At 52.1% G+C, this 23,931-nt stretch overlaps 1 protein-coding gene across 1 annotated transcript in view; it reads left to right on the top strand.

The window, feature by feature from the left end:
• CEP250 (centrosomal protein 250) overlaps nt 1–21,112 on the top strand; it is a 46,270-nt gene extending 25,158 nt beyond the window's left edge. The window contains exons 20-34 of the mRNA XM_060125193.1: nt 3,726–3,893; nt 4,300–4,434; nt 5,715–5,858; nt 6,528–6,661; nt 7,587–7,725; nt 8,673–9,015; nt 9,867–9,988; nt 10,984–11,104; nt 12,143–12,264; nt 12,737–15,355; nt 16,976–17,089; nt 17,273–17,428; nt 17,880–17,981; nt 18,880–18,939; nt 20,483–21,112. Of these exons, the coding sequence (XP_059981176.1) occupies nt 3,726–3,893; nt 4,300–4,434; nt 5,715–5,858; nt 6,528–6,661; nt 7,587–7,725; nt 8,673–9,015; nt 9,867–9,988; nt 10,984–11,104; nt 12,143–12,264; nt 12,737–15,355; nt 16,976–17,089; nt 17,273–17,428; nt 17,880–17,981; nt 18,880–18,939; nt 20,483–20,746 (4,743 nt within the window). The 3' untranslated portion in view covers nt 20,747–21,112. The remainder of the gene's footprint in view (nt 1–3,725; nt 3,894–4,299; nt 4,435–5,714; nt 5,859–6,527; nt 6,662–7,586; nt 7,726–8,672; nt 9,016–9,866; nt 9,989–10,983; nt 11,105–12,142; nt 12,265–12,736; nt 15,356–16,975; nt 17,090–17,272; nt 17,429–17,879; nt 17,982–18,879; nt 18,940–20,482) is intronic.
• Nucleotides 21,113–23,931: the final 2,819 nt, after the last annotated feature.

Here is a 23,931-nt window from a genome sequence, read left to right as displayed (position 1 = left end):
AAAGTACAATTTCTGTTTAAAGTTTTTGGGCCACATTCAGGCCCTGAACCCACATGAACACCAGCCAATGGTTATGAATTCTCAAGTGATATATATATATAGCCCTTTGTGAAAGTTAAGACAAATTTTCTTGCTATTCCCTTCTGTACAGTGTTTTGTTTTCTCTCTCCCCCACTTTTTCTCTCTCCCTTTTTCTTCCCCTTTTCTCCCTCTCTCAGGTTTATCCATTTACTGAGGACTGTAGCCCAGGGATGGGTGGGTGTTTTTCTGAAGAGCCACATTGGGCCTTGCAGACCATACAGTCTCTGTCACACTCACTCTTCTCTGCCGCTCTAGTGCAAAAGCAGCTGTAAACGACATGTATGTAAATGAGCATGGCTGTGTTCCAATAAAACTCTATGTATGGACATTGAAACTGAATTTCATATAATTTTCACATGTCACAAAGTCTTATTCTTCTTTTGACTTCTTATCAACCATTAAAAACATAAAAACCACTCTTAGCTCACAGGGCCAGGTTTGGCCCATATGCCATAGTTTCCTGACCCCAGATAGCCCTTTGGAGGTCCAGCCTTATGTCTCCTGTCAGGCTCCCCACCCTTCGTTTTCTGTTTTCTTTGCCCACATTGCCAGAAAATGAATTTCAAGGTTATTAGGTAAAGTAAATACCTCCAGTGGAAAGCCTGTTCTGTGCTCATTTACCTCTTTAGATCACAAGTATTGCTTTGATTTCGGCTCCAATGAAATTTTCATTATTTTCCTGCTGGCTCAGTGATACATTAAAATATATACTTAATAGTTAAATTGGCATTTTTTTTGTTTGTTAGTTTGTTTTGCCCTTTTACAGGTGGAGGGTTCAGAGAGCTTGTTTGTCAGATTTCTGGAAATGGAAGTTGACTTGTGCTTTGTGTGTATTTGTGATTTGATAGTTATTACAAGGCAGACTTGTTGGCAAGATGGTAGCCAGAAGTTTGCCTCTTTTTAGAATTATGTGCCTAGATTATAGTAGGTACTTCAAAATATTTATTGAATGACCAGTGTCCAGAGGCAGTTCAGTTTCCCAGCAAGAATCAGTCATACCACCCACTGAAAACCCTACAAGTAAAAGAAGCTATAAAACTTCTGAATGATGTGTTACCGCCTGATGTAGACTTGGTATCCGTGGAAGGACTGACCATCTCATGGCCACACCTGAATCATGGGAAAGTCTCTTCCGTCTTTTCCTTTCTTCTCAGTCAGATAATCCCCCTGACTTCTGATTGTCTGACTTTATGATCTCCCTACTGATTGAAAGGGTTGAAAGCCCGCATAACTCTCGAGAGTCTGTTAGTTTTTTGTTTTTTGGCCACACCACACAGCATGCAGGATCCTAGTTCCCTGACCAGGGATTGAACCCAGGCCCTTGGCAGAGTCCTAACCACTGGACCGCCAGGGAATTCCCAGAGAGTCTGTCAGTTTTAACAGTGCCTGCCTTGTCCTGGAATCCTACCAATTAGAAAAACTCTTAGGGGTTATATTCTCCATTCTTCCATCTAGTGTCTGAATCTCCTTTAATAGCAGTGATAGTGGATACTTACTTACTGAGCACTTTCCCATGCCAGGTACCATGCTGAATGCTAGTCACGTTATTTTAGATAGCCAACCACCTAGTGAGGAAACTGAGACTTAGAGAAGTCACTCAGGGTTACCTGGCTAAGAAGTGGTAGAGCAGGGATTAACCATTTCGTAGCATTTATGCTATGTCCACTTCTACAATATCCCTTCCAAGGGTTGCTTAGCTTCTGTTGTATTCCATCCATTGGAATGCCCATGTATTTTTAGATAGATCTAGTTATTAGAAAATTATTCCTTAAGCTGAGCCAAAATCTATTACCTGAAACAAATCAGCCTTAGATTTGCTTGGAATACCCCACCAACACGGTTGCTTTCCTCTAGACATGATACACATCACTCATGAACCAGTGTGCAGAGTATTCTGATCCACAAACTAGGCAGCAACGCTTGACTGTTACTTCTGGACATCACAGAATTAGCCCTTCTGGTAGCCATAACACACTTCTAACTCATATTGAGCAAATAGGTCAGTTTTGTTTTGTTTTTTTTTGACACGTAACTACTATTAAATTCATCTTTCCCATATTCTTACAGTTGGCTTTTTGAACCAGAGTGTATGATTTGATATTCATAGCTGGTCTATTAACTGTGGTATTATAGATCACTGTTCTTAAGCATCTTAATAGTCCAGTAGCTGAAATGTGATTCATTCAAGCAATGCTGAGTTCTTAGTGTCTGCCAGGCATGATGCTGGGCATTGAGGATACAGCAGAGAGCAAAGTAGACATGGTTCTCCTGATGGAGCTTCAAGTCTTGGGGGAAGATAGGTATTAAATAAATTAATTCATAAATGAGTAACTGATGACGGAAGTTCCATGAAGAAAAAGAACTGGGTGATAGAAGAAGAAGAACAAAGGGGGACCGTTTTGAGCGTATGGTCTGGGAAGGCATCTATGAGGAAGTGTCATTTAAGCCATGAGTGACGTGGGGTGGGAAGAGCAGTCCAAGGAGAAGGAAAGCATGAGTCAAGGCCTTAAGGAATGGAGGTGCGTGGTGTCCTCCAGGACCTGAAAGGAGGCCAGTGCAGCCAGAGTGTAGCAAGTGAAGGGAGAGTGCACAAGACGATGTTGGAAAGGGGTGAAACACTAGAGGCCTTCCCACTAAATGTGGATAACTACGACTTACAAACATTTTAAAGGAAAGGTGATGAAGATGATGATAGCTATTGGCTACTGAATGCTTTCTGGGTGCTCAGCACCATTTAAAGTGCTTTACACAACTTACTTCACTCGTGAGAACAACCCTAGGAGGACCCTGTTGTTATCCTCATTTAAAAAAAAAATTTTTTTTATTTTATTATTATTTTTTTACACAGGATTTATTTATTTATTTAGGCCATGCTGTGCAGCTTGCAGGATCTTAGTTCCCGGACCAGGGACCAAACCTGCGCCCTGAGCAGTGAAAATGCAGAGTTCTAACCACTGGACTGCCAGGGAATTTCCCTGTCCCCGTTTTTATAGATGAGGAAACTGAGGCACAGAGATGCGATAGAAATGAACTGAGGTCACACTAGTAGTACTGGGGTAAAGACTGTAACCTAGGCAGCCTGGCTCCAGTGCCCTTCACCACCATCCTGAGATCCTAATAGAGGGGCTGGATTCGTCTAGGAGATCAGGGAGGGTGTCGGTCACTGATGGACCTCTGGGAGGACCGGGATGCCCCATCCTAACGCTCTTGTATCGTATAGGAGACAGGCTCGGCCTGGCTTTTTGGGAGGCTAATCCTGTCACCCTGAGCAGGGGAGTGGGGACAGCAGAGAGCGAGTCCGCCCCCTCAGTTTGCTGTTACAACCACCAACCATGATGTGCTTGCTTTAAAATAACAGATATTTGTAGCTTATATGAGGGACAGTTGCGCTTTAGAAAACACTTTTCCATGTATTATATCATTTGATTTGTTTTTAATGAATCTCATTTGATCCTCATAAAATTTGGCGAGATGGGCAAGGCAGGGTGATTAGCCTCACCTCGCAGATGAGGAAGCAGGCTTGTCACGTGAGGCGCCAAGGTCACACAGCTGGTGAGCAGTAGGCTTCTTGCCCTAACCCGGTTCTCCTTCTGCCTCCTCTCCTCACCCCCTCGGCTCTAACGGTGCTTCCTTCCTACAACCAGGAGAGAGAGCGCTCCTGCCACCAGCAGGAACTGGATAAGGCTCTGGAGAGCCTGGAGAGGGAGAAAATGGAGCTGGAAACGAGGCTGAGGGAACAGCAGGCAGAAACGGAGGCCATGCGGACACAGAGGGCAGAAGAACAGGCCGAGGCCGAGAGCGCCCTGTGCCAGGTGGGCAGCTGGGAGGACTGGGCTGCACGTCCACCCTGTGATCCCCCTACCTTGGGCCATTTCCTTTCCCACTCCCGAGGGTGGTGCTGCTGGGGCTTCCAGAAGAGAATGTAGCTTCCCACTCTGTTCCCCATGAGCAGGTGATCAATACCGTTAGCTGCACGGCTGGCGGCATGTCCTACTTCCTGAGGGAGGGCTGTCGTTTACCACATCCTGTCAGCTTGCAAACCAGCAGCAATCTTCGTACTTCCTGGCTCTCAGTCAGTGGGTCCAGACCTTCCTTCGCCCTCAGCCCCCACCCCATTTGCTAGAAGAGCCCTAGAGCAGCTGGCGTGTGCTTGTGGCCTAGTGGGTGAGCATGGTGACCCCTAACCCAACAAGCCCTCGCCCTCCTGCCCCTCCACAGATGCAGCTTGAAACAGAGAAGGAGAGGGTGTCCCTCCTGGAGACACTGCTGCAGACCCAGAAGGAGCTGGCAGATGCCAGCCAACAACTGGAGCGGCTGAGGCAGGACATGAAGGTTCAAAAGTTAAAGGAGCAGGTACGGAGGGTGGTTCTGGGCAAGGAAGAAGAGGCAGCGTTGATTTATTCATTCACATTGACCTGCTCTTTGGCACTTCTTTGCACCGGGCCCTGCCTAGGTGCTGACATTTGACCAACAGAAAGGTGTGGCACAACGGTGAACATGACAGTCATGGAGTTCTAGTGGCAGAGCAGACACAAAATAAGTGAGATAATTACCGGTTGTGATAAGGGCTGTAAAGGAAATAAATAGGACGATGTAATTGAGAGTGATTCAAAGGAGGCCTCTTTGGACAAGGTGGTCATGGAGGGCCTCACTGAGAAAATGACATTTGAGCTGAACCATTAAGGTTGAAGAGCCAGACCCGTAGAACAATAAGGATGAACCTTGAAAGCATTATGCTAAGTGAAAGAGGCCAGTTACAAGAAGGCACACAGTGTATGATTCCACTTGTGAGAAATATCCAAAACAGGCAAATCTACACAGACAGAAAGTAGACGAGTAGTTGGCAGTGAGGATGGGGGATGGGGAGGGTACAGGATTTCTTTCTGGAGATGATGAAAATGGTAAACAAATGATCATGGTGACAGTTGCACAACCCCGTGAATATGCTAAAACCATTGAATTGTATGCTTTAAATGAGTAAATTGTAGGGTATGTGAACTGAATCTCAATAAAATCATTAAAAGGAAAAGAAAAGAAGCCAGCCATTTGAAGAACAGTTTAGGCAGAGGAAATAGCTATCATAAGGGCCTGGGACAGGCAGAAAGGGCCTGGGACAGTTCAGGACAGACAGGAGGCAGCATGATAAGCTTGGGGGCAGGAGCCCTTTGTCAGCCATGGTAGGACCTTGGACTTTGTTCTAAGGGCAGTGGGAACATGTTGGATGGTATTTAAAAAGCAGAGTGGGACATGAGTTATTACATACATATTTTAAAATACTTTAGCTGCTGAGGGGAGAATTTTGTGTGTGTTTGTGTTTGCCTGCTTGCACGTGGGCATGGTGGCATGAAGTGGAAGCAGGGACACCCGGCAGGAGGCTGCTGCAGTGGTCTGGGTGAGGGACCCTGGCCGAGAAAGCCTGGGTGAGCAGTGCACTTGGTGAGGGAGGAGAGGGAATAGGAGGTGAGGACTTGAGGTGACAGGGTATCATGGAAACAACGTGGATAGCTGGGCCCTGCCTCAGCTTTTGGCAACCCAACCAAAACACCAGTATTTATACAACACGGATTTCTGTAACATGGATTTCAAGACCAAGGAAGCTTTCTTCTGCTCCCTGCTGTCTTCTCCCTTTGCAGGAGACCACTGGGATGCTGCAGACCCAGCTCCAGGAGGCTCAGCGGGCACTGGAGCAGGCAGCCCAGCAGCACAAAGACAGCCTCGCTGCCCTCCAGGAAGAGGGCGGCACCCTGCTGCGGGATAAGATAGACCTGCAGAAGCAGGTCCCTGCTCCTCTCTCCCAGCCCAGCACCCTTCCCCAGCACAGCCAGGCTCTCCCACTCCCTCTGGCAGGACGGGGGAACCTTGGCTGCCTGAGCCTGGGAGGGGGAGGGGAAGCCCCAGTACTGAGTGGAAAAGTGAAGGGTGCTCAGAGCTGTGCATGTGCCCCCCAGATCCCTGGGGTAGTTAGTAACCTCTCTCAGTGGGGACCACAGACCTCAAAATTTCTTGGCAGCCCCATAGATCCAGCCTCCCCACAGATCCAGTATTTTTATACCAGATTGCTTTTCCTTCTCAAAATCCTATATCAGATGATGGTCGGGTTGTTTATTTTATTTTATTTTATTTTATTTTTTTCGGGTTGTTTATTTTTAAAAAAATACAATCACTTGCTCATCACTTGGCCTTTGGACAGAGTTACATTCAATCAAGGTTTTTATTTGTGCCTGCCTCTATACAGCATATGTGAGGCTGGGGAGACAGGGGACTAGGCTGGATGGTACTGGCAGAGGGAGGTGGATAAGAACAGCATGTAAGGGTTGGCAGGACCTCCAGAGATTTGAAAATGGGCTGGTGACTCTGGTAAACCTTGAAGGACCCTAAAGCCCTAGGTGGGAAGCATCCTCCCACCACCCTTCCTGCCCTTGGTCCTCATGCCCTTGACTTTCCAGGTGGAGGACTTGAAGTCTCAGCTGGTTTCCAAGGAAGACTCCCAGAGGTTGGTGGACCAGGAGGTTCAGGAGAAGCTGAGAGAGGCCCAGGAGTGTTGCCGAATTCAGAAGGAGCTGGAGAGAGAGAAAGCCAGGTAGGCTAGACAGGCCATGGAGTTGGCTTTTGCCTGTCTGGGTCCAGGGGTCACTGTGAGGTTGACAGTTTGCTCAGGGCACCTAACCTCTCACGTCTCCAGCTCTGGGCTGTACGGGTAGCTGTGTGGAGAGGGCATGGTCCTTGTCTCCAAAGCTCATGCTTCATTCATTTAGCAGATACTTAGAGAACACATAGCACGCACCAGACACTATGCCAGGGGTTGGGGATATATTAAGACAATAGAGTCTCTGCCTCAGTAGAATTTATCGTTTTGTGGGGAAGACGTTAATCAAATAACCCCCAAAGGAAAGTATTGCAGGTTATGTTACCTGGAGTCTGAGGAGGGAGAAATCCTTTTGTTGATGAAACTAGAGACAGGAAGACAAGGTAGGAGACTGGTACAATTGTCCAGATAAGAGAACCAAAGCTGAACTGAGGTAGGGTCGTAGGCAAGGGGAGGAGGGAAGGAGTTTAAGGGGTGTTAGGGGAGTTGGAATCAGTTATTTGTAGTCTTAAAGTGGACCCAGGTGGGATGAGGGGAGGATGCTGTGATGTGGTCAAGACTTCTAAGGGTGAATGGAGGTGCCATTCAGTGAGCTGGGGAACATAGTAGGGGTGACTGGTGGGAGGGGAGGTGCAGAGGGGTTGGGAAGAATTGGACATGTTGAATTTGAGGTATTGTATAGATATTTCTGGAATTTTTCTAGAGAAGAATAAACTGTGAAGTTGAAATGAAATATATGCATGAAGGACCTAGGAGCACTCAGTAGGTGCTCAGTGTATGGAGGCTTTTATTGTTATACTGGAATCATTATCATCACTGTTTCTATTAATTATTAATGCTGTGTTAGAGCAGTCAGATGAGAAGGTAGTTCTTCACTCCCTGAGAGAATGACCCAGCCCTCTGAACCTTCTCTTTTTAGCCTGACTCTGTCGCTGGCGGAAAAGGAACAGAGACTCCTTGTTTTACAAGAGGCTGACTCTGTTCAACAGCAAGAGCTGAGCTCCTTGCGCCAGGACATGCAGGAGGCCCAGGCAGGGCAGAAAGAGCTCAGCGCCCAGGTATTTCCCACCCCACTAAGAGCCCTCTTCCTTGGTGGAAACCTCCTTCTGGAGTCGGCAGGTGATTGCTCAGTCACGCTGAGACCTCAGCAGCCCTGGCAGGAGGGGGCAGCCAGGACCGGGCTGGGTGGGGCTTGGCAACCTGACCCAGAGTTGAGAACGGACCCTGTGGGGAACCTGATGGCCCAGAACACAGTGCCCAGAGGGGCAGAGCTCACACAGGCCTGGTTCAAGCCCAGCCGCTGCCAAGTGTGCCTGGTCTGCCTAGCAAGACACAGCAGGGGGAATAAGTATTACTCCAGACGGGGTCAGCGGCAGCCTCTTGCTTCCAGGGACTCAGTCTGCTCACAGCAGGACCCCAGACCTTGTGCACAGAGGAAGGATGGAACTGGGAGGAGAATAATGAGGAAGTGAGAGCTAGGCGTAGACTGTGGCAGATGAGGACCCAGGTCTGCCTGTTAGACGATCCTGGGTGTGACTCCCAGCTCCACTGCTTCCTGGTTGTGCGAACATCACTTTATTCAACCATAAAACAAGGATGATAATTCTTAATCATTATAGGAATATATAAAGTGTCAGGAACACAGTAAGCATTCAATAAATGGTAGCCATTATTATCGTGACTGGTCTTTTTAGGCTCAGTGTCAGTGTTTCAGGCAGATTTCTAATCATAGCAGGGAGCTGGCATAGTTGCCAGGGGGACCAGGGCCAAAGCCCATTTGCATAGCCCAGGCCCATGTGTCAGGAGTCCGTAGGTGGGCATGTAGGTTAAACCTAGGGTTACACTCATTCCGGAGCCCTCCCTTCCTGCTGGAGAGCTGAGCCTACTGAAATCCTCCCAGCCCCAGTCAAGGTTTGCACAGGGATTGAGTGGGGTCAGGCCCAGGAGGGTCTGGGGAGAGGGTATCCATTCCCTGCTCAGAGTGACCATACTTCCTCTTTGGCAGGTGGAATTACTGAAGCAGGAGGTGAAGGAAAAGGAGGCTGACTTTCTGGCCCAGGAAGCACAGCTGCTGGAGGAGCTAGAGGCAGCTCGAGTAACAGAACAGCAGCTACAAGCTTCCTTGTGGGCCCAGGAAACCAAGGCAGCCCAACTACAGCTGCGACTGCGCAGCACGGAGAGCCACCTGGATGCCCTGGCAGCGGGACAGCAGCCTGGGCACCAGGCCCAGGTCCAGCTGGCCAGCCTCTGTTCTGTCTTGCAGCAGGCCCTGGGGTCTCCTTATGAGAGGGGGCTTGAGCTGAGTGGTGGGGGAGACTCGGCTTCCTCCCTCTGGGGCCCTGAGCCAGGTGAGGCAGCCACCCAGGAACTCAGTTCTTTGGTCAAAGCCAGGCCTAGCTCCCAGGGGAGAAGGGAAGGGAATGCAGTTCCTTAGGCAATGCTCATCAAGGCCAAGGCCACAGACTCTGGGATTAATTCAATCAGAGTTTGAACCCCAGCTCGGCCATTTGCTAGATGTGTGTCCTTGGGCAAGTCACCTCTTCTCTTTGAATTTGATTTTCTCAACTATAAAATGAGGGTGTTAAAAGTACTTACCAGGACTTCCCTGGTGGCGCAGTGGTTGAGAATCCGCCTGCCAATGCAGGGGACACGGGTTCGATCCCTGGTCCAGGAAGATCCCACATGCCATGGAGCAACTAAGCCCGTGCACCACACTTACTGAGCCCATGTGCCACAACTACTGAAGCCCATGAGCCTAGAGCCCGTGCTCCGCAACAAGAGAAGCCACCACAATGAGAAGCCCGCACACTGCAACGAAGAGCAGCCCCCTCCATCCGCAACTAGAGAGAAAGCCCGAGCACAGCAACGAAGACCCAACGCAGCCAAAAATAAATAATTTTTTTTTTTAGAAGAAGTACTTACCTCTTGGGAGTTTTTTAAGGAGTTAATAAGATGACAAATAAAATCGTTCACACAGTTCCTGGCACTTATTAAATGCCTAACAAATGATAGCATTTTCTAATGCACATCACAGTGCCTGGCACGTAGGTATGCAGACAGGGCATGATGAACAAACTGCTGAGAAGGGGTTCTTTGAGGAGAAGAGGGATGGGTGGGAAGGCCAAGGCCAGGTCTGGGAGGTATGGCTGTTTCTTTTCATAGTGCAGCCAGGTCAGGAGGTGTTTCCTCACTTTTTCAGACCAGAATGGAGCTAGGATCCTCTTTAAGAGATGGCCCCTGCAGACGGCTCTCTCAGCTGAGGCGGTAGCGTCTGCCCTCCAGAAGCTTCACCAAGACCTGTGGAAGACGCAGCGGGCCCGGGTATGTGTCTCTGTTCTCCTTCCTCAGGCTCTTCACCTACGCCGAAAAAGACTTGTGAAGCACTTTGACCTGTTTTATTTCTGACGTAAAGTTGGGATGAGTACCACCTCTGTCACTTACTACCCGGCAACTGTGAATAAAGCATTTGGCGTCCTGGGCCTTGGTTTCACTAGTAAAGTAGGGCAAATCGTGCCTGCCTCACAGGGCTGTGAGGAATAAATGAGTGAGGGACTCGAGTGAGCCCTGTAAAACGTGATACTCTGTATAGACCTGTGATACCATTTTGCATCATTTTCCTCTCAGCCATGAATTGTTCTTGGTGTCAAGACCTCCAAGAAAAACCTGACAAATTGGGGATCACTGAGATTTGAGGTTGCCATTTATAGGAACATTCTAGGCCTAAGACTGAACTAAATGTCCCCCAAATTCCACCTCACAGTGAACCCATCAGTCAGTAAAAATTGAGTGTCACCTATATATATGCCAGCCGCTCTGAGCTAGGGATACCAAAAGGAGAAAGACCTGCTCTCTGCCCTCAAGAAGACTTGTGACAGGGCTGAGCAACCAGACTGCATCCTAAGATAAAGCAGAACTGATAGAAATAATTGGATCAATAACAGATGTACATGATAATAATAGGAGGAAGGGACAATTGGGAGGGTCAGAAGGAGGGAAGCAGTGACCTTTGAGCTAAGCTTTGAAGTAGGAGTTTGGGGAGAGGAGAGATGATCCCGGGCTAAGACTTCAGCAGGAGTTCTGTTTCAAAGACAGACGAGTCAGAAGGGGAACTCTAGGCTCCAGCCATTTGGAGCAGAGCCTGTCATCCCTTCCAGGAGCCAAATGCACATGAGTTCAGAGGTAAATAACCCAGCAATCTGAGAGTAGGTCCGTGATGGCAGACCCTGACAGGCTGAGGGAAGAGAGGGATCGGGCCCTGAACTGGGGCGGCTTTTTGGAAGATGAGGAACTTGAGTTCCACACCCTTTCTTTCCCAGGATGATCTGAAGGATCAGGCCCGGAAGCTGGAACAGCGTCTCACTGATACAGAGGCTGAGAAGAACCAGATCCACACAGAGTTGCAGGCTCTGCAGAGACAGCTCTCCCAGAACCAGGAAGGTGAGAAGCTTAAGGCAGGGGTGGGTTTGGGGCAGAAGAAAGGAAAGGCAGGAAGCCCAGTGGGGCGGGATCAGGCCTGGGAGCCACTCCTTAATGCTTACCCACAACTGTGAGATTTACCTAGAGGCGTCTCCAAAGGGGCGATGACCCCCGTGAACTATTTTTTGTACTTTGCTTGGCCTTTGAGAGCTGTCCTGGAAGAAGGGATTAGGAGGCACAGATCTGGTGAGCTGAGGGAAGTTGCTAGCTAGGCTTCTGTTTTTTCTGTGAAGATTTAAAAACTGGCACCGTAAGGTCAGGTCTATAAGAACACTGTAAAATTCTATGTCTTCCATCATTTATCAGTGTTACTTATTTTGTTATCTCCAACTATGTTCTCAAACGATTAACCTTTGACAGCAGAAGGATTATGGGCTTGTTTGGGAGATAGGAAGAGGGGGAAATCTGGGGAGAAGCTATCTGTGCCACAGCCAAGGGCTAGGAAGGGTGGTGACTACTAGGAAAGGAAAGGAGAGGGGAGGGTCTTGCGACTCAAGGCTCAACTGTAGAAGGGAAGAAGACAACGTGGGAGTGGGTCTGGGTCTTAAAAGTATCCCAAACGGCTCCCTGAGAGCCACACACATACAGTTGGGTTCTGGTGCATTTTGCAGAAATGGAGGGTACCCAGCAGAGCAACCCTGGTCTCTAGGAACCTCTGCAAAATCATAGACTTAGGGACTGGAAGGGACCTCCAACATCATCTAGCTCAACCCTGTCTGGAATCCAAGGTTGAGAATCTGTGATCGGGATGGGAAGTGTTGGGATGATGGTCAGGCAGTGCTGGAGCTGGGCAGCAGATGCAGACACGAGTCTGGAAGCAGCAGGGAGCCTAGACAGACAGGAGCAGCTGGCAGACGGGTGATGCCTCTATGAAACTGGGTGTAATTCTCTCCTTCTTGGCCTTTTCCTCCTTTGATTCTATTCCCCATCTTCCATCTGCCTCTACGTCCCTCCTTTCCTCCAATCATGGTTCTTCCTCCACTACCTGTCTTCCCAAAGAGAAATCCAAGTGGGAAGGAAAACAGAACTCCCTAGAATCTGAGCTGAGGGAGCTGCGTGAAACTGTGACATCCTTCCAGAGTCGCCTACGGCAAGCAGAGCTCCAGGGAATAGAAGCCCAGGTAAGGTGTTTCTGGTTTGGGGGAGGGGTTGCTTCAGGAGTAGTCCCTCAGGGCCCAGGATCAAGCCCATCCTGGCCCGTGGTCGTACCCCATCCATATGTAGTGCCCAGCTTCCTTCAGCAGTGTCTCTGTTTCTCTGGCTCTCCCCACATCCCTGAGGGCCATTATTAAGGCCCTAGTGAATCCTCCTTTAATTACCTTTTCTGAATTGAGGTTGAGATTTTTGTCCCTTTCCCTGAAGGACTAGAGTCTGGGATGACTCATTTGCAACAGTTTTTCCCCTCTGAGCACAGCAGAGCCCGGGGTACGGTAGGGATATTCTTTTACAGTATCAGCCTAGGTGGAACACCCAGTTCCTTTTGCCCAAATCCTTGACAATGCTGGTGCCGCAGAGGAAGGAAAGGAAGGGCCTGTGTTGGAGTGACAGTTTCAGGGATGTATAGTTTAAGGTGGTTTTGCATCTTGTTTTCAGAATGAGCGAGAGTTACTGCAGGCAGCCAAGGAGAACCTGACTGCCCAGGTGGAACATCTCCAAGCATCTGTGGCAGAAGCCAGGGCTCAGGCAAGCGCTGCTGGGGTCCTGGAGGAAGACCTGAGAACTGTGCGCTCAGCACTGAAACTGAAAAACGAGGAGGTGGAGAGTGAGCGCGAGCGAGCCCAGGCCCTGCAGGAGCAGGGCAAGCTGAAGGTGGCCCAGGGGAAGGCTTTGCAGGAGAATCTGGCTCGCCTGGCCCAGACCCTGTCTGAAAGAGAAGAGGAGGTGGAGACTCTGCAGGGAAAACTCCAGGTGCTGGAGAAGCAATGGGAAATGCAAAAGGCTGCTTTGGAAGTGCTGTCCCTGGACCTGAAGAAGAGGACCCAAGAGGTGGATCTGCAGCGAGAACAGATCCGGGAGCTGGAGGAGTGTAGGTCTGTTCTAGAGCATCTCCCCGTGGCCGTCCAGGAGCAAGAGCAGAAGCTGACTCTGCAGCGGGAGCAGATCAAGGAGCTTGAGAAGGACCAGGAGGCGCAGAGGAACATCTTGGAGCATCAGCTTCTGGAACTTGAGAAGAAGGCCCAAGTGATTGAGTCCCAGAAAGGACAGATTGAGGACCTGAAGAAGCAGCTGGTTACAATGGAACGCCTGGCCCTGGACCTAGAGGAAAACCACCACAAAGTGGAATGCCAGCAAAAGACGATCGAGGAGCTGGAGGGCCAGAGGGAAATGCAGAGGGTGGCTCTGACCCACCTTACACTGGACCTGGAGGAGAGGAGCCAGGAGCTGCAGGTGCAGGGCAGCCAGATCCAGGAGCTGGAGAGCCAGAGCACCCTCCTGGCAAGAGAACTCCAGGAGAAGGACCAGGAAGTGACGTCCCAGCAAGACCATATCAAGGAGCTGCAGAGGCAGAAAGAGCATCTGACTCAGGACCTGGAGAGGAGGGAGCAGGACATGGTGCTGCTGAAGGAAAGGATTCAGGTCCTGGAAGATCAGAGGACCCTGCAGACCAAGATCCTGGAGGAGGACCTGGAGCAGATCAAGCTGTCCTTGAGAGAACGGGGCCGGGAGCTGGCCTCTCAGAGGCAGCTGATGCAGGAGCGGGCAGAGGAAGGGAAGGGCCAGAGTAAAGCTCAGCGAGGGAGCCTGGAGCACATGAAGCTGATCCTGCGCGATAAGGAGAAGGAGTTGGAATGCCAGCAGGAGCGTATCCAGGAGCTTCAGGAGCACAAGGACCAGCTGGAGCAGCAGCTCCAGGGCCTACACAGGAAGGTGGGGGAGACCAGCCTACTCCTGACCCAGCAGGAGCAGGAGATAGTGGTCCTGCAGCGGCACCTGCAGGAAGCCAGGGAGCAGGGGGAGCTGAAAGAGCAGGCACTTCAGGGTCGGCTGGACGAGGCCCAGAGGGCCCTGGCCCAGGGTGCCCGGGAGCTCGAGGCCCTGCAGCACCAGCAGCAGCAGCAGGCCCAGGGCCAGGAGGAGAGCGTGAAGGAACAGGCGGGCTCGCTGCAGCAAGCTCTGGAGCAGGCCCACGCCACACTGCAGGAGTGCCAGGCTGAGCTGGAGGGCCACAAGGAACACGCGCAGAGGCTCCAGGAAGAGCTGGCAGTGGAGAGACAGCGGGTCCAGGCCCTGGAGGAGGTGCTGGGTGACCTAAGGGCTGAGTCTCGGGAGCAGGAGAAGGCTCTGCTGGCCCTCCAGCAACAGTGCGCCGCGCAGGCCCAGGAGCATGAGGCGGAGGCCAGGACCCTGCGGGACAGCTGGCTGCAGGCAGAGGTGATGCTCCAGGAACGGGACCGGGAGCGGGAGGCCCTCCGGGCAGATGGCCAGTCCTCCCAGTGTCGGGAGGAGGCTGCCAGGGTCCAGGCTGAGGCTCTGCAGAAGGCCCTCAGCAAGGCTCAGGCCACCCTGCAGGAGAAAGAGCAGCATCTCCTTGGGCAGGCGGAGCTGAGCCGCAGCCTGGAGGCCAGCACGGCCACCTTACAGGCTGCCCTGGACTCCTGCCAGGCACAATCCCGGCAGCTGGAGGAGGCCCTGAGGAAGCGGGAAGGTGAGATCGAGGACCAGGACCTCCGACACCAGGAGGCCGTGCGGCAGCTCCAGGAGGCACTTGCCCAGAGGGATGAAGAGCTGAGACACCAGAGGAGGCAGGGACAGCTGCTGGAGAAGGCTCTGGCCCAGCGGGGCCTAGAGGATGCGACCCAAGAGAAGCAGGAGCCAAGGCACGAGAGAGAAGAGGAAGAGATAAGGGGCCTTCGTGAGAGCCTAAGGCAGCTACGGTGGACTCTAGCCCAAAAGGAAGAGGAGATCCTGGAGCTGAGGGAGGCCCGGCCAAGGAAGGGTCTGGAGGACTCGCCCCCCAGCCACAGAGCCTCCCCAGGAGAGGAGCCGTCTTCCACACTTGATTCCTCAGGTCCCAGGCTGCAGCGGGAGCTGGAGCGACTACAGGTGGCCCTGAGGCAGACAGAGGCCAGGGAGATCGAGTGGAGAGAGAAGGCCCAGGACCTGGCACTGTCCCTGGCCCAGAGCAAGGCCAGCGTCAGCAGTCTGCAGGAGGTAGCCCTGTTCCTGCAAGCCTCTGTCCGGGAGCGGGACTTGGAACAGCAGAGGCTGCAGGTGAGTCACCCCGTGGGTGGGAAGGGCTGGGGCAGAGCCCGGTCTGCCTGGGCTCCGGGGCTGCCTGCACCTCAGGGTGTGAGAAAACTGAGGTCACGAGCACCTCAACAGAGTGGAATCCAGGTTACTGTGCTAGTGTGGTGGGGGAAGATGTGGCATCCACAGTCCCTGCCCTCCTAGAGCTGATGGTCTAGTGGAAAAGCAGTTATAACGCAGTGCCTAATTAGGGTTGGTGCCTGACACGTGAAGTTTCATGTGCTCTGAGCATACCGGAGGGACCACCCCACCTTTCCTGGTAGAAGTGGTGTTTAAGATTAGATCTGAAGGGACCAGTAAGGAAAGAGCCAAGCACAGGTTGGGGGAGGGAGAGGAAGAAGGAAGAAAGAGAGCGTGGAGTATCTGTGAGGGAGTTCAGGCTGCCAGGGACAGAGAAGAAGCTCTGGCAAGAGAAGAGAGGACAGCAGGGGGCCATCATTTAGGGCTTGTCAGCATGTTAAGGACCTGGGTGACCAGTACGAAGTGGATGAAGGGTTTGGGGCAGGGGAGTGACACCATCAGGTATATAGTTCAGAAAGATGGCTCAGGCTGCCGGGGGAGCAACTGTAGACCTGGGGAGACTGACCAGGAGAGAAGTAGGAATGGTTATTATCTTCATTTTATAGTTGAGGAACGGCAGTTAAGAGAGGTTAAGTAACCTGTCCAAGGTCATCCAGCTAGTAAAGGGCAGAACTAGGGTTAGACCTAAGCAGGCTGGCCTCGTACTACTAAGCTCCTTCTCTCTCCCAGACAGCCTCCACCCACACGTGTACCTTCCGTTCCTCTTCTCTGTCTGTCCTCTTGACCTTTACCATTTATGAACCCTAGGGTGCCTAGAAAATATCTAGCACTAGTCTTCCCATTTATCTAAAGGGGTTTAATCCCAGAGGCTTAATCTAAGCTTCACGTGGTGTGTGTGTGTGTGTGTGTGTGTGTGTGTGTGTGTGTGTGTGTGGCCACGCCTCCCGGCATGTGGGATCTTAGTTCCCTGACCAGGGATCAAACCCACGCCCCCTGCATTGGGAGTGCGGAGTCTTAACCACTGGACCACCAGGGAAGTCCTCACTGTGGTCATTTTACAAACGAGGTAATTGGGGTTTGGAAAGAGCTCATACCTTTACCCAAGTCATATAGCAAATACGTGGTGACACAATACCCGGCTCTATGTGATTCCTGAGTCCATGCTCTTTCCACAACACCTAGTGCTCCCAATTGTCACTTAGCTTAGGGGAGATCTAAAACGGGAGTTCCCTGGTGGCCTAGTGGTTAGGGTCTCACTGCCGTGGCCCTGGTTCAATCCCTGGTCGGGGAACTAAGATCCCACAAGCCACGCAGTGCGGCCAAAAGAATAAAAATAAAAATAAAATAAATAAAATGAGACAGGTTTTAGTCCTAGTCCACCATGTATCCTTGGGAAGATCCCTCTCTGCTCCTTAGTTTTATCCACCTGTAAAATGAAAGTTATCCACTAGAATAGCTCAGAGAAGCCAGGAAAAGTAAGACTATAACCTGATGAGAAAATTGTTGAGGACGGAGGGTGGAGTGGGTCTTGATATGAGGCCATAATGGTGTGACTCACTCCAGGATGAGTTGGAGCTCAGCAGACAAGCTCTGGAGAAGGAGCGACTCCACAACCCAGGCCTGACCAGCCGAGCAGAACGGGGGCCCAGAGGAGACCCCGGCGCCCAGCTGGGAGAGGTGAGCTGGGGGCCTGGTGGGAACAGATGGCCCAGGAGGGAGCGCCTGTCCAGGGGCTTGTCCCCTTCCCCTGGGAATTGGGTCCCTGAAGCCCAGACCTGTCAGGTTAGTCCTTTGCCCTCTTATCTGTTCCCCACCTGTCTGAGGGGCTGCCCGGCTGAGACGGACAGGTCTCTCCTTCAGGTCTCGGGAGCGAAGACTGAGCCGAGTCCTGAGGTGGAGGAGAAGCAGCTCTGGGAGCAGAGGCTTGAACACCTGCAGCGAGCGGTGGCGCGGCTGGAGGTTGACCGAAGCCGACTGCAGCACCACAATGCCCAGCTGCGGACCACCCTGGAGCAGGTGGGGGACTCCTGTCCTCAGCTCCCTCCCCGGTCCGCTGGGCATGCATCTCCACTTCTCATGCAGCCCCCAGAGAAGGGGTTAGTAAACTATAGCCCAGGGGCCAAATTCGGCCCACTGCCCATTTCTGAAAATAAAGCTGTTTGGAGACACTGCAGTAGTTGTGACACAGATCGAATGGCCCACAGCGCCTAAAATACTACAGAAAAGGTTTGCTGGCCCTGCTTCAAAGGCTGAGGAGGCCGGCCCCACCTCCTCTGCCGCAGCAGCACTTTGCGCTCAGGGCTGCCTCAGCAAGTGCTCTCCTCAGCCCAGTTCAGCTTCCCGTGGCTGCTGGCCCCTTATACTTGCCCCACCCTCACACCGGCCTCCTCTCAAAAAAGGTGGCTCTGCTCCAGACCCAGAGCCAAGCCCAGCCCTGACGTCTCACTCGCATCTCGCATCTCGGCAGGTGGAGCGAGAGCGGAGGAAACTGAAGAGGGATTCCCTGCGAGCATCGCAGGCGGGCGTCCTGGAGAGCGGTGAAGCCACGGCACCGTCACCCACCCAGCAGGTTTGTCTGTTTCATCGACTGCAGCCTCAGGAGAGCCCAAGCCCAGCCACTAGAAACAGCCCTCTGCAGTGCGTATCCCAGGCTCCCCTTGCAAGGGGAGGAGCCACTCCAGCCAGTCCGTAGGGCCCCTCCTGACCGGGCTCTGCCCCACCCAGCACTGTCCCTGACCCGGAAAGGAGGCCCAACATCAGTGGGCGGGGCTGGAGTCAGCCCTGCTTTCTGAGGAACCCAGCCTTCACTGATACACAGTCCACCTGCCCCCCGACCAGTGCTTCAGGATCCCAGGAGCAGGCCTCCTGGGGCTTCTGGTCTCTCCCTGCATGTAGGTGTTGGGTGGTGCTTGCCAGACCTGGATGTTCCTAGGAGCTTGATAGCAGCTTCGTGGACCTCTTCAACTTCCTTGCCCTTGGCAATACTGAATTTACAAGATATGGGTCCAGGGTATTTCCTGGGGCCAGAAGGATCTGGGGGAAGACACCACAAACCGGCACTCTTTTAGTTGAGTAGGTGTCTGAGCACCTCCTAACCCTCCATCCCCCTTCCTTCAAGGAAAGCTTCCCAAGGGACAGGCCCCTTGTCTTACTTCCCCTCTGCATCCTTAGCTCACGGACCAGGGCTAGCACGAAGCAGGTGTGTGCTGAACTTTAAATGAAGAGGTACCTCAAAGAAGCCAGTCCCATACAAGCCTTTGGGACATTTGGCCTCAGGTCTCCATTGCGTTGGTTTGGGCCCTCTGGGGCTTCTCCTTGCCCCAGGGCCATGGTGCCCCAGAGAGTTCAATCTGAGTTCAGGCACTTCTGGCCCATAGCCCTTGCCTTGGTCCCCAGGATTGTGAGGAGGCCTGCACAAACTCCGGTGGAAGGCCTGTTCCAACAGGAATGGCATTTGTCTTCCACAGGATGGAAGAGGACAGAAGGGCTCCTCAGATGCCAGGCACGTGGCTGAACTGCAGAAAGAGGTACGTTCTGGAAGGATCCGTTTTCTAAGCCCCTTTTCCCTCCCTTGCACTCAGGCAGCAAGGCTTTGGTGTCTGCTATGTGCTTGGCCCTTTGTGCACCTCCAGCAGGGAGAGGGGAAATAGTTCCTGCCTAGAGAACTTCAGTCCTTGTGGGAGGCAAGCAGAGCCCCGTCTCAACTCCACCTCCCACAGAGTGGACTTAACCTCCCACGTGCTTAGGGTGGGACTGGGGAAGAAAGCACACTCCAGGCCCCAGACCTCCTACTTAGGAAAGAAAAGGGAAAGGCAGAGGAGCAGATGAAGATTTTAAGAGGACAGACTAAAGCAAGCAGAAGCATCCTGGCCTCCTCTGCCCTCACGTGCACCCAGCACACCAGGCAGAGTTGCCTGGCACCAGCGCCAGGATCCATACCCTAGAGCTCAGGTCAAGCTCAGGGGAACTGTATAAAGTGCCTTCTTGCCTCTTAGGCCTCCCCTAAAGGTTCACCCTGTCTTTCAAGGCCCAGGAGTAATTAGAACTGTGGAGTTTTGATTTCTGAGCCTGTTTCAGAAATCAGTAGTCACTACTGGCAGGCCCTGACTATACAGCTAGACCTAAGCTATTACTTTTTTTTTTTTTTTTTTTGCGGTAGGTGGGCCTCTCACTGTTGTGGCCTCTCCCGTTGGGGAGCACAGGCTCCGGATGCACAGGCTCAGTGGCCATGGCTCACGGGCCCAGCCGCTCCGCGGCATGTGGGATCTTCCCAGACCGGGGCACGAACCCGCGTCCCCTGCATCAGCAGGCAGACTCCCAACCACTGCGCCACCAGGGAAACCCTAAGCTATTACTTTGAATTCTCTTAAACTCACACAAAGCAATTGCTGAGACAGGGCCCGGACTAGGGGGAGGCAAGACAGGCCTCACTGTTGACCTGGAGCTCCTCCTTAAATTTTGCACCCTAGGAACATCTGTTGGCCCACCCTAGCCCTGGATGTGCCCTGACCTCCCAAAAACTTCACCTCCTGGGGGCCTCAGTATACTCATCTTGAGAAATAGATCAATCAGTGATTCTCAACCCTGGCTGCACGTTAGAACCACCTGGGGAGCTTTGAAAAAAATACTGATGCTCAGGCCTCACACCTGTCTAATTAAGTCGGAAAATTTCTTAAAACCTTCCAAAGGGGGCACAGTGGAGCTTCCTGCAGGGATGAAAGCATTCTGTATCTTGATTGAGATAGTGGTTATATATGGTATGTATGTTATGAAATTGGTCAAAATGTACTTACAATGTGGGCATTTTATTACATGTAAACATGTGAATAGTCTGGTTGGTTTCTTTAAGCTCTCTCTGAGTCTCCTGTGCAGCCAGGGTTGACAATCACTGGATTCTCTGATTGCCAGCAGCCCTTCCCCCAAATGCTGTAAAGCCTCATCCTGAGATTCGTGGGTGAGGTGTTCATTCAAACGCTGGTCTGACAGGAGCCACAGGAGCCGAGCAGGAAGGGTTGGGGCAGCTTCGAGGCCCTCCATTGCTCTCACCCTCTTGGTTTTCCTGCCCCCCAGGTGGCCCTGCTGCGAGCCCAGCTGGCCCTGGAGCGGAAGCAGAAGCAGGACTACATCGCCCGCTCAGTGCAGACGAGCCGTGAGCTGGCGGGCCTGCACCACAGCCTCTCTCACTCCCTCCTTGCCGTGGCCCAGGCCCCAGAGGCCACTGTCCTGGAGGCCGAGACCCGAAAGCTGGATGAGTCCCTGACTCAAAGCCTGACATCCCCTGGGCCGGTCCTGCTGTGCCCCAGCCCCAGCACTGCTCAAGGCGCCTCCAGGTAGCAGCTGCAGCAAAGGCAGGACACGGGCCAGCCTGGGAGCACACAGGCAGACAGAAGGCCATAGAGCGGGTCGTGGCCCCTCCACACAGCTGCTGTTTGCCAAAGAAAATTCTGACTCTGTTACCCAGCCTGGGAGCCCAAGGTCAGCTGGCATTCCCCGGAAGAGGGAGGGAAAGCTGCAAGGCTGGGGGAAGGCCCTGACTCACATGGGAATGAGGCACATCACACTTGCTGCCGGCCTGCAGTCACCCAGAGAGCGCCTTTCCCTGGCCAAGGGGCGTCTGCTGCCTCTCGCCTAGAACTCATCATCCAGCACTTCACCCGCTCGGACACCTCCCCCTCCAGCAATAAACCCTGGGTCTTTGCATTTGTTCTCTGCTGCTGTCTCTACTGTGTAGCTGGGCAACAGCCATACATCAAGGGCATCTATTAAGGAAGAATTCACTGAAGATTCCTGTCAGGTGGCATGCATTTGTCATCTACCCGCATTCTGATAGAGAAGGGCTACAGAAGATACACAAGACAAAGCCCCTGCCCACAGGAAGCTTGAGCCCAACTGACAATAACAGGCAGATGAGTCAGAGACAGTTGCGTGTGCTGCCTAAAAGTGCTGTAGAAATTCCAGGGGCTGAGGCAGGAAGGTATGAACTGGCCCTTGGTGGCTGGAGAGGAGTTGGGAGGGTTGCTAAGCATACTGGTGAGAAGACCGGTCGGCCTTAGCAGTGTGTGTTTGCGCTGAGGGATGAGTCACGAGGGAGAGGAAGGAGGGCCTTGGGATCTAGATTTGAACTCATGGATAATGATGAACCATCATATGTTCTTGACTTAAAACATGTTCTGGGGACTTCAAAAACACTGAGCTGGCTTTTGGCTAAAGTCAGCCTCTTGAGTTCAGAAGTTCTATCTGGCTTCATTCCCCTTCTGCGCTGGGTGAAAGGCCTCAGGGTGTCCCTTTCTGGGCATATCAGCTGCAACCGACTGTGGCCCCCTGTAGTCCAGCCATAGGTCAAGCCAGGAAGGAGGATGGAGTGTGGCAGGACTTGTCACTTATGGCCTGGCCCTGGTTTAGGCAGTGTACAGGCTTAAGACCTATTGTTGGAAACTTCCTCAAAGCCTAAGAGAGAACAATTTTCTTTAAAGAAGCAGGCATGGGATTTCCCTGGAGGTCCAGTGGGTAAGACTCTGCAGTCCCAATGCTGGGGGCCCAGGTTCAATCCCTGGTCGGGGAACTAGATCCCACATGCATGCCACAACTAAGAAGTCTGCTGCAACTATGAGCCCACATGCTGCAACTAAAAAAAAAAAAAAAATCCCGCATGCCACAACTAAGACCCGGGGCAGCCTAAATTAATTAATTAATTTAAAAATATATATATAGGGCTTCCCTGGTGGCACAGTGCATAAGAATCTGCCTGCCAATGCAGGGGACACAGGTTCCATCCCTGGTCAGGGAAGATCCCACATGCCGTGGAGCAGCTAAGCCCGTGTGCCACAACTACTGAGCCTGTGCCCTAGAGCCCGTGAGCCACAACTACCGAAGCCCGCGAGCCACAACTACTGAAGCCTGCGTGCCTAGAGCCCGTGCTCTGCAACAAGAGAAGCCACCACAATGAGAAGCCCGTGTGCAACAACAAAGACCCAACACAGCCAAAAAATAAATAAAAAATAATGATAATAAAAATTTTTTAAATAAAATAAAGAAGCAGGCATGACCTTCTTCCAGCCCTCCAAACGTAATCTGTGATTCCTCTTACCTAGGCGTGGGGATGGAGCTAAGGCCGGCTAAGAATGTGGGAGTTTAGGAGCAGCACCACGGTCCCCCAGACCTACTTACCCGGAGCTCAGGCCCCATTATACCTCGTCACACCACACAGAGTGTGTAGGGGGCTGTTCACAGCTGCTGGAGCTTGGTTCCAAAGCCCACGCACGGGACTCTGCACAGATGCTTAGTATAAAACAGCTTAAGACCCCCCAGAGCTAAATCTGGGGCCCCCAAGATGCCAGCTGGTCTCTGCCTCTAGTCACATCCCTGTGGCTCAATCCTTACCTGGCCTTTTCGATGCTAGGAGTTCTCAGGGACAAACGAGATTTCTCTGGGCTCCTTACCTTTTTTGGTCCCCCAACTCTGGTTCTGTAGCTTAGAGCCTGAGAGCGGGACCCTGTTGTTTACCTTGGAGTTTCTTCTCAGTTCTGTTATCTGTAGGTTGCAAGCCAAGGCCTTAAGCCCCACACACCTTCTGGGAGCAGGGAGAGAGCTTTCAGCAGATGAAAGGCGTTGTAGAGGCAGCCAAGCAAGGTCTTCATTAAGTAATAAACTATATCTGCTCCTCACTCCCCATCCAACCCTCAGTAGCCCCTCACCCTCACTCTAGACCTCAGGCTAAGGCCTCCCCTCCCCACCAGATATTGGTCAGGGTTAGTCTTCAAGTGTAGACTACATTCTTGCTCTCACATTCTTAGCTTGTGGATGATTTTCTGCTCCAACTTCCTAAAATACACTTTCTTTGACCAACAGTAGGATCAGCTGTTTGGAGGGTCCCACCAGTAACAGAGCCAACTGCTCTTCTTATCAGCTCCAAACCCAAAGAGAAAGACCTGAATTGGAGAAGCACGAAGGAAAGAATATGGGTCTTCCAGGCAGGACCCAACCTTGCCCCAAGGCATCAGGCCAGAGCTCCATTTCCTTCTCTTTGTCACATGCAACAGGCCATAACCAGAGCAGTGAATCCAGCGGATGGGCACTGTCTGTGACCATCCAGCCAGTTCTCACGGATACAGCAGAGGGTGGTGTGATTGATCTCCAGAACCTGGGGGAAAGGAGGTCAGAGCTGAGCACGCAGGTCTTCTCCATCCACAAATCCTCCCCCTCCCTCCAGCCTTCTTTCCTGCTTTGATAGAGGCTGCTACAGGCCCCAAAGTCCTGAGAACAGAAGGGGGCGAGAGCTGAGTCAGAGTCTGGGCAACGTTCTTGTTCCCAGGGAGCGCTGGGTCTGGTGGGTATGACACCCTGCTCACTCAAAGAGCCTCCATGCTTTGCATGTTAGAGCGACAATCACCACATTGCAACCTAATACCTTTTCTCATCTGCTTCCCACCCAGGGACTAGCAGGGTGGTCTCTAACTCCATCAGGAGCTGCAGGGCCCATCGGGAGTGCTAGGCAAACCAGGTAGACACCCTGCTGATGC

Source organism: Lagenorhynchus albirostris, chromosome 15 (genome assembly GCF_949774975.1).
Source record: "Lagenorhynchus albirostris chromosome 15, mLagAlb1.1, whole genome shotgun sequence".
Taxonomy (NCBI): domain Eukaryota; kingdom Metazoa; phylum Chordata; class Mammalia; order Artiodactyla; family Delphinidae; genus Lagenorhynchus; species Lagenorhynchus albirostris.
This window is presented reverse-complemented; position numbering and strand designations above follow the sequence as displayed.